General features: G+C 39.8%; 1 protein-coding gene across 2 annotated transcripts; it reads left to right on the top strand.

Moving 5' to 3' along the window:
• Positions 1-348: 348 nt before the first annotated feature.
• On the top strand, positions 349-9,501 carry GTF3C6 (general transcription factor IIIC subunit 6). Of its 2 annotated transcripts, none has more exons than XM_073652565.1 (7): positions 349-470; positions 1,063-1,255; positions 2,565-2,645; positions 3,767-3,830; positions 4,317-4,361; positions 6,542-6,649; positions 7,118-9,501. In XM_073652565.1, the coding sequence occupies exons 2-7, from the start codon at positions 1,169-1,171 to the stop codon at positions 7,450-7,452; spliced, it is 720 nt and encodes a 239-aa protein (XP_073508666.1). In that variant the 5' UTR covers positions 349-470; positions 1,063-1,168; the 3' UTR covers positions 7,453-9,501. The 2 variants fall into 2 exon arrangements, with proteins under 2 accessions (XP_073508666.1, XP_073508665.1); XM_073652564.1 differs by having other exon boundaries at positions 379-474.
• The last annotated feature ends 600 nt before the right edge of the window (positions 9,502-10,101 follow it).

The following is a 10,101-nucleotide window of genomic DNA, read 5'->3' on the forward strand; positions in this document are numbered from 1 at the left end:
ACATTAAAAAAAAAAGCAAAAACATAAAATAGACTTAAGGTGCAAATGAAAAACACCAAAAAAAAGACAAAAAAACAACAAACAAATGCAATAAATGAACGTTCACACATTCAGTATTTGGTCAGTATTTCACATCAGTATTTGTAAGCCAAAAACCAGGATTGGGTGATAAATACAGAAGTGGTGACGTGTTTCTATTATACTTTTCCTCTGACTGTTCCACAAATACTGATGTAAAATACTGACCAAATACTGAACATGTGCACACGATGTGACGGTGAGGAGCAGCGTACACCATGGGGAGCAGCAGGCTGCACGTCACCTACAGCTGTGCCACATAGTACTGAGCACTCAGCATGTGCTGCAGCTCCCCCCAGAGCTGAACTCCTCCCCCACACACATGACTCATCACATGATCATGATGTCACCAAAGGTCCTTCAGCAGCCTAGGAGTCATTGTCTGCCTCACGGTAGGTATGTGATGTGTGACTGCACCGCATCTCCCAGCATGTCATATGCCTGTACCTGGGGGAATAGCACAGTGGGGGGCGCTCTCCTATTACTCTGCATTCACTCGCCAGTATTCGTACCCCAGATCAGTAGTGGAGCCTACAGCGATGATGAGACCCCTCTCAGGTGTCAGTGCTGCCTTGTGACATCTGGACGGTGTCCGTACAATGCAGACCCCTATACCCAGCGTCCGACAATACGGTCCCAACCACTGTCAGACGTTTAGGTTGTCAACTTTGTTGGGACTTTTCTTTTAGAAAAAAAAAAAAATTTGCGCTTTGGATTTTTCTTTCCCTTTTTCATAACTTTCTAAATTTCCATCTATGTATTTGCGGGACGAGTTATCGTTCTGATTGTCACCGTTCATTTCACCGCTCAGTGTACTGAAAACAATTCCAAGTGGGGTGAAATAGTGAAAAAACTGCAGTTCCACCATTGTTTTTCTCGTTTTGTTATTACGGTGTTCATTGTACAGATAACCTGGTAATATGGTTCTCCTGGTCCAGCAGAATGATAACAGACTGTATCTTTTTTCCCATGTCTTGAATGCAGCCTTAACTACAGCCGCCTATCTACAGCCAAGACGTGGGCAGCTGCTGCCACCTTGTGTTGTGAGACCCCAACTGCAAGGTGTAAGACCTCATCAATCCAGTCCGTCATGGCTTCCAGCACAATGTCTCCATCTCTTCAACAAAAGACCGCTGCTGTCAGTGAGTGCTCACCTGATGATGAGGAGGAGGAAGAGGTAAACGATAAAAAAAACACAAATATGGATTTGTCATATATACAACGTATGCTGTTTGTTACCTTGTTAATTAAAATGACTTTGTTCTTGGCAAGATTAGAGCAGAGAAAAAAAATGTCCAAAAATCCCTTCCCTGGACCCTGGTAATGACATCAGTAGGAACATAAATCCGTGTCCTAGTGTTGTTATCGGGGGTGGATAAATATGTGAATCTGATAGAAAGAGGCTGTACGACACTATGGCCTCATTCAAATGTCCGTGACTCTTCGAGTATACATAAAAATGGTCCGAATATCAGCAGCGTTTGGTCCTTGTGTCCGAGTTTCACCAGCGTTTGGTCCGTGTGTCCATTTTTACCATCAGTCATCAGTGTAATTAATTTATCCATCCGTGATTATCCAATGTTACTCACGGATTGTACACTGATGCCATCCGTGTGCTGTCTGTGATTTTCACGGACCCATAGACTTGTATTTGTACTTTTCATCTGTGATGTTGTCCTGCTACAAGGGGCTTGTTACTAGAAGTAAAATCAACTGTTTATTAGATTGCACATAAGGAACTATACAAATGATTCCTACCAGTGCCTCAGAATTAAAAGGGCGTTTACACCACTTCTTAAAAACTTGCCAGAAAGAAGGGATCTTTATAAAATAAGGAGATAAATGTTGCTTAGTCCTCCAAACCTCCACCACTTCAGCACAACTCTGGTTGTCTCATTTGGGAGCAGAAGTGATGGTGACTGATCTGTTCAGCCATCTGACCACTGAAGACACTGACTTATTTTTCATTGTACCATATTTAGTATAGAAATAGGTCCTCTGTACTATTAGCCAAAACAGCACAAATTTGTGACACCTCACAAAGCAAACTCAAAGTCAACTGTATTCATTAAGAGAGCCCCCCATCTTCTCCGCAGAGATGGATGGCTACTGTGCATCCAAATATACAGATATACAGCTGTCCATCAGCCACTGGTAAGAGGTCCTGAGGGACTTACAGTATATATAGCTGTGTCTTTATTAAGTGTCAACCTTACAATATATAAAACAGGGCAGCGTGGTGTGATTGGAGGTTTGTTTTGCTATTTTTTGTTTTTTTTTTACTAAACTGATGGTTACAATTTTTGAAATGAATAAGATATAAAACTGCTCCTCCTAGCTAAGGTTAATAAAATTATGTCCAAAAAATGCACTTTTTGCTGAATTAAAACCTGTGTGGGCTTCTCGCCCTAAGCTGGAATGGTGACCTGTTAGATTTTGTATTCAGCTGATTGATTGTAGCAGTGATACGGTTTCTCTCCTTTCAGGAACAGCTGGTCTTGGTGGAGTTGACGGGAATCCTTGATTCTGACATTTTAGAAAAGTGCGGCAACAAGTGCAAAATTTTGGTAAAATCCAACTTTGATAATCTGATACAGTAGTTATTATTTAGTTTCTTAAACCATTTTGGTATAGCACTAAAATAAGGACAAGGCTTCTCATTTAGCTATTTGAATGTTTAGAGTATTGGCGGCGGTAGCAACAATGGCTTATTTAGGAGAAACCAGGCAACCTCACCCTTTTAGGCTAGGGCTACATGGTGACATGTGCCACATGACCCTGAGATCGCAGTGTTGCATTTATTGACTTTTTTATGCTGTCATTTTTCAACTTTAGTCACAACTGTGTTAGATTTTCAGTTGCTGGTCACAAGTCGCATGCAATTCACTTGCCATATTCTTCAGTGTGATTTTCCTGTGTTTTTTTATTTTTTTATTTATTTATTTTTTAATACAGCTAAATTGTAGCTCTAAAATACAACAGCAAGTTGCAGAGAAAATGCACAAATATTTTTGGTTGCCCGACTGACTGGAGAATTGCTGTAACGTGACATGTCACCATGTAGCTCTATCTAGCCTTACCCTAGAGAAACATAATTCTGTATACAATAGTAATTGTTGGGAAATACAAGCATTATGGGAAATAATACAAAAATAATAACAATGAAAAAATGGATACCGGTATATATTCTATGAAACGCTACTATGAAAATCCGTCCTGGGACTATTTGTGTTAGTTGACTAATCTGAGGCCGATCCCCTCCAGCTTGGCACCACCTTGATTCTTTTGATTGACAAGTCTTTACCTATGTAGAGACCTGTCGGTCAACTAGAATGGCCTGTATAGAGGCTGCTGTGGATCCGCCTGGGATGCAGCCTTTCAGCATAAAGCATACCTGCAATCTTGCAGCCAGACTGATTCCTGCCACATGAATCTGAAGACTGGTTCCCTTTAAATTAGCGATACAGAGTGAGTTGCACTTTAGTGCTGGAGGACTAGCTTGATTTGTGTAAGCTTCTGGGAAAAACCTGACAAATAACCAGATAGATACCATGTTTGCATCCAGACCACCATCACTGGTCTTTCCACTGCCCTCATGTTTATTGGCTAAATGTTTCCTATAGTTTCTAAGAATAAAGAATAATCTACATATATAGAATGCTGATATCTAATTTCCTTTTCCATCCAGGGAATAAATACAGAAAAGCCTTTGTTGCAAGTTGATAAATATGTGTTTGCTGGCGAGTATGAAGGTAAGGGGCTGGTGAGTTACTGTGCTGAGTTCAGTTCCGCAATCATCCTCTACAACAAAACTTAGGATAAAAACAATGAGCAAATACCCTGCAGTAAATAAATAGTAATAGTATGTATAAATAACATAGGACACAATTTTGATTAAAAAAAGCATATAAGCCATCCTACCTCGACAAGGTGTACCCAATAGGGATAGTCCCTAACTCTAGTAGTTCATCGTGCTTTGTGCCAGCAGGCTTCAAAATAGACGGGGGCAGAGCTATATCCAGACTTGATTGTTTTGCACCTGCCCGTGGAAAGCTATATAGACAAGATGCACAGCCCAAAAAGATTGGCCATGTCCCCGTATGTACAGTGAATCAAAGCAAAACAGAACCAATCCTCTACAATAGCTTTGTCACCTGCTAAGGTATTGATGTCATGTACAGTAATGCAGTGGATGTAGCCATAACCCACAATATTATGGTGTTTTATTTTCCTTCTAGATGCACTGGGCACATGTGTAATCTTTGAAGAAATGCCAGATCAAGGTAAAGACTTGGAAATAAGGGTACATTACAGTGTTCTCTTCAACTATTATAAAAATGCCAATATACAGCACACTGGATAAATGATCATGTTGTCTCCAGAGTGAGACCGATCATTTTAAAGTGATTTTTATAAAAATGGTGTCTCGGCAAAACACAAAGATTTATTAGCTAAGTATGACAATATACATCAAGGAACAAGCTGCACAAGTTTTATGGGAACTTTTATTTCAGTTCAGTTTTGATAGATTTCAAAATTTTCAGTAATTTTTTAGGCAAAGCAGAACCAGCTGGGGGTGAAAATCCATCCTTTTGGATTAACAAACCTAGTTTCCACTTTGCAGATCTAGTAGTATTAGTGAGATAGATCCTTAGGCCACTGCCCCACTATCAATATTCGGTCAGTATTTTTTCTCGAGTGGGAGCCAAAACCAGGAGTGGGTGATAAATGCAGAATTGGTGACTTGTTTCTATTATACCTTTTCTCTGATTGTTCCTCACCTGGTTTTGGCTCCCACTACTGAGAAAAAATACTGACAGAATACTGACCAAATACTGATAGTGGGGCTGTGGCCTTAATAAGAGACTTTTAATGTTCATCCATGAAAACCATCTCTAACCACTTAAGATTGGGCCCAAATCACATCAGTTATTATCAGGTGACTGGCATGTAAAGCAGTCGACACCTGCTCTGTACGGATCGGGCTCAGCTCCTGAGCCTGCCCCATATATTGATAGCACACAACCACTGAACATGTACAGAAGAGATCTCTAAGGGGTTAGAGAAGTGATCACACAAAAAATGTTTCCAAAATGGCAAAACGAAGAGCAACAACCACTGTATGATCTTAATGGTTGGACGTCTGTGTCAATTCTACCAACCAGTGACTCAAGAAGGGAAAAAAAAAAGATTAAATCTGATGGTATACAGATGGATTCAAAAACTAAGCAGGAGACTGCGCACAATCCAGGATCCAGGGGGTATCCAGTCCAGTGTAGGTGACAAAGCAAACTCTGTATTGAGCCGTATAGATATTACTTAGTCCTATTAGAGGGGTTCTCCACTACTGGATAACCCCTTTTTTTAATCAATTCAAGAGTCCAGTTAAAATAAAAAAGAATGGGATTCTCACCTCCCACCTTCGCAGCTCCATTCCTGCTATGTTGGTGCCGCTCTATTACGGGTGATGTGACATTCTTGTATCGTGTTTGCTGCAGCCAATCAGCATCCGCTTTCCTCAATTCTGACATCTGACCTGACAAAATATTGATGGGCATCAGCCATTCAGCAGTCACTGATTGGCTTCAGTGGACACTTGACAAAACAATGTCCCGTCACCCACTGGGAATAGCAGTGCCAACATCGCAGGAATAGAGCTGCAGTGGGAGGTAAGAATCCATTGTTTTTATTTTAATTGGGGTCCTGAATTGATTAAACAGGGTTTGTCCAGTAGTGGGCATCCCCTCTAATCCCAGGTAGTTATAACTCCTGCACTACCACAGTACTGCACTATCCCTCAGATTTACATGGTCGCCCTTAGATGTTCCCATCAGTCTTGCCGGCTGCAGGGCACATGTAAATGACTATATTCTTTTCTTTTATGCAAATCGGATAAAAAAAAGATTTGTCTCCATTTTTCCTTTGCAAACAGTAGGTTTGTGAACATGCCATAGACTATAATGGGAACATGTTCTATTAGTCTAAATGAGGCCTAACTTCTATTGTAACCATTCAAATCCCCGCTCTGAGATTAGTAGTCAAATATTATACTGAAAATGGAAATATCAAGAAATGAAATGCAAGATATACTGAATACTTTCCCATAAACCTATAATTTTCTGCTGGCAGATCACACCGTAGGTTAATTGTGTCTGATTTCCTTTAGCAGATTTTATATAAGACACTACCTGTGGGTAAATACCTGCTATTTATGTACATTTTAGCACTAACCTATAAGAGCAGGTTTCCAATTAATGGCTGAAATTCAGCAGCGTTTCCTAATGGGAGTATGTGGTGCCTACATACTGTCACAGGCTGCCCAGACCCCTATGCTTTACACTGCAGCTTTTCCTGTTCAAGTTGGCTTCTTACCAAGCAAATTTGTGAGTTGCCACTTCTGAGTGTGAATGAGAGTAGTGTTTATAGGGGACTACGACTCTTATTTTTGTTACTTCATACTCAGGAGATGGAGAAAGTGCAAAACCCAAATTGCAGTACAAGTGCCATACAGTAAAGAAACTGAATATGACCCGAATCTTTCTGACAGAAAAGAAAGAAGGTGACGATGGAGGTGAGAATTTTGTGTTGAGTAAGATGTTGTACTGTCTATTTCCCACAGTATAGAGGAATGCTGAGCCACTATGTTTTGACTTGTGTGTGTGTGTGTGTATATATGTAATATGGAAAAAAGAAGGGTGCCGGATATTCTAGATTATTAAATCATCAATAGCATTGTGACGATGGAGCTGTGAGGACATCACATAAGTCTGTTCCTTAGTTCTCTTTGCTCAGCATCTTGTGCAGTTCGGTGCTCAAAGCCTTTGAATATTTGGTGTCAGATAAAAGGACTTTGTATTTGCCATGGCTTCTTCTTCTTGCTGTGATTTGGTGTCCTCCTCAGTAGCCCACTGGAAAAAAAAAGTTGTCTTTTTCATTGTTCCCTGTTAAGGGAAAAATTATAATACGGTAAATTTCAGTGTTTTTTTACATTGTTTCTCTGTGACGTGTGTGGCTGTAACACTGGACAATTTATTTGCAGGGGGTAACATTGAATGGTTCCAGATTAAAGATGATAGTTCGGCTAATTGGCCACAGATGATATGCAGCTTTGCCCAGGAAAACGAGGACGCAGGCGAGTCTCAGAGTGAAGAAGATGACCATGGACAACTGGATGTATCTAATGAGGAGGCTGGACATGGAGAACAGAGCTATTATTCAGATGGGAAGCAGAATTCTTCCGACCCTAAAACAGGACCTTCCGAATCTGAGCACCTGGACATTGGGAAAGTCGACAGTAACATATTGGTGGCTGAGCAGGAAAGTCATTCAGTGGAAGAAGCACAGCAAGATGATCAGACATCTTCAAATGATTAGATGATGGAGAATGAAGACTTTATCACCTCTCCAATGGTTGGGTGACAGCTTGCTGATTGGTGGTACCAGCAGATCAAGGAATTTATATCTCCAATTGGGCACTTTTATCCTCATTATAAAATAGTGACCTGTCAGAGCCCCACCACTGCTCTATTCATTCTCTATGAGGCTTCTGGAGAAAGATCAGTGCAGCGCTCTGCAGCCCCCATAGGAATGAGTGCAGCTCAGGTCGAGAATACTTACTTCTGCTCACATCAGATGGGGATAAAAGTGCCAAGTTCTGTCGATCATTACAAGTCTCAACAGTCAGACTTTTACCAATCAACAAGTTATCACCTTTCCTATGAATTGATGATAACTTGTTTTTACCCGACAACCTTTTACGTTTTATGTCATAGGCTAGTGTAATAGTTGGACCTGTTGCATGGCAAGTTTTACCTGATCCAGGCAAAGTGTGCAGAGAAAAATGTCTTTTGTTATGTGGACCAATTTTAAATGGTAAGTTTTCATTTGAACTTTTGACAGTATTGACATTTAATATACAAAGTTATTCCATTCATATATAGATTTATTGTATTAATTATCTAAAACTGCTTTCACAATTCTAATATTGGAAACAGTTACCATGCTTGTCAGCATACACATACCTAAATTCTTAGCTGAGCTGAGCTTGCCCACTGTAAAGATGGCAGTTCTGGTGCAAATGTCCAGAACAAGCTATGCATAAAAATTGTTTGCATAGATTCTGGGAAGATTTAAGAAATGAAACCGGGCAGAACTATGAATGCTGCTCAGGGTATAAAACTTAGGAGGAATACCAGACAAGTCATACAATGTAATTACAGAGACCCTTTTATGTAGATTCATTCTATGTGTTTATTGTAAAACAGCGTCCTAAGGTAAATCTAATTAAAAAAAAAAAAAGAGTTGTCCAGTCACTTACTTCTGCATCGGGAGATGAGCAAAGCAGGTGATGTTACGTGATGTGCAGATATCAAGCACAAGTACAGTTCTAATGACTACGACAGGTGTATGATACATGGAGATTGCAGGATTCGTGCGCATGTTGGGTATGTGCTGACCCGACGTCTTCACCTCCCAATGTGGAACTGACAATCCCTTTAAAGGGGTATTCTCATCTCCAATATCATATGTCAGTATGTAGTAGGTATAATAGTAATATTAGCAAATACCTCCAATTAGAAATGTAGTATAGTTCTTCTGATTCGCTATGTCTTTTACACCATATGCTGGGCATTGGAGTGGCTTAGGTATCCATGGTTACGACCACTAGCAACTAACTAACTGTCACTATATGTGTGGCTGTAACCATGGATACCTAAGCTACTGCAATGCCCTGTACATGGGGTAAGTGACATAGCCAATCAGAAGGACTATACTACATTCCTAATTGGAGATATTTGTTAATATTATTACACCTACTACATAATGGGATCGGATCTTGGTAATGGGAATAACCCTTTAAATGCTAATGCAGCAACCAACGCAGGTGGAGGAAAACTCAGATTCTGAGGTTTTCCCAGATTGTGATTTTAATTGCTAACATAGCATTTTTTGTGGTCCCAGGTACTTTCTGTATTTTTTTTACTGAAAAATGTAACCACTTTTCGCAGAGGGTGTAGGATGTCTTTGTGTGGTGCAATTTTTCCTTCCTTTCTTCAGACATATAGATACCGAGGGTGCACAGATCTCCAGGCTGGCTGTGTAGACATGCAATAACCCTGACTCGCCTATAGGTGGTGCTTCTGTACTTGAGAATTGCAGAATAATGCTAAGATTATCAGGATTATAATCCTTGTGATGCGGCACTTTTATCTATGTTTTTCATCATTGTGTTCAGACAGGAAAGTGCACTGTTCTCTTCCCATCCATTACTTATTCACTTGGTGGAAAATGAGCTTGTCCTGTTCCTTTACGTAAACTCACATGTTGTTCACATTGAAATGCCTTGTGTGGATGAGAGATTCTGATATTTTGTAAAATGAATACTTTGTATATCATGATAATAAACCGTTGCTTTATACTTAATATTTAATAATAATAATATTGTCTTTCCTTTTGACCCCAGGTCACAACTATATAAACGTGTGTTTGCGTGCATTGGAGAAAGAAATCAGACCGTTCACAAAGCGCCACATCACATTTATAATAAGATCTCCAGGCTTGGAAGTGCTACTGTTGACAGTGATTTGACATCTTTATACATTATAGACCTTTCACTGGCACTAAAACAATAGTTAGGTAGTATATTAAATACAACAAATTACATTTTTTATTATTCAACACCTTTAAATAACTTCTGTTGTATTAATAGAAAATTAGTACAGCCGCTACATGCCGAACAGCAGCTAAAGCCCCTCTATATAGTCATGTACACAGGATACAGCAGGGGCACAATTATTGTTTTTTCTGCACAACAACATTTTATTACTATTTAATGCACATCTAATTGTGAAATTGCAAATGTTGTCCATTTTCTATCAATTAAACAGCAGTTTTGTTCATGGGACAACCCTTTTAATGACCTGACACTTTTATATTTTTGTCACAGGTCGCATGAGGGGGTGTAGAGCAGGCTCAGGAGCTGAGCTGGGGATAATACCAGATTTGTTATAAAGCCAGAATCTG

This window comes from Phyllobates terribilis, unplaced genomic scaffold, assembly GCF_046119375.1.
Source record: "Phyllobates terribilis strain yellow unplaced genomic scaffold, ASM4611937v1 Scaffold_11__3_contigs__length_659146591, whole genome shotgun sequence".
NCBI classification, from domain to species: domain Eukaryota; kingdom Metazoa; phylum Chordata; class Amphibia; order Anura; family Dendrobatidae; genus Phyllobates; species Phyllobates terribilis.

Bases quoted from the DNA above. Each gene is read 5' to 3' on its own strand.
- GTF3C6 (XM_073652564.1), top strand. From the start codon at position 401: ATGACTCATCACATGATCATGATGTCACCAAAGGTCCTTCAGCAGCCT. The intron at 2,646-3,766 runs GTAAAATCCAAC...TTTTCCATCCAG, and splicing joins GCAACAAGTGCAAAATTTTG to GGAATAAATACAGAAAAGCC. The intron at 6,650-7,117 runs GTGAGAATTTTG...ATTTATTTGCAG, and splicing joins GAAAGAAGGTGACGATGGAG to GGGGTAACATTGAATGGTTC.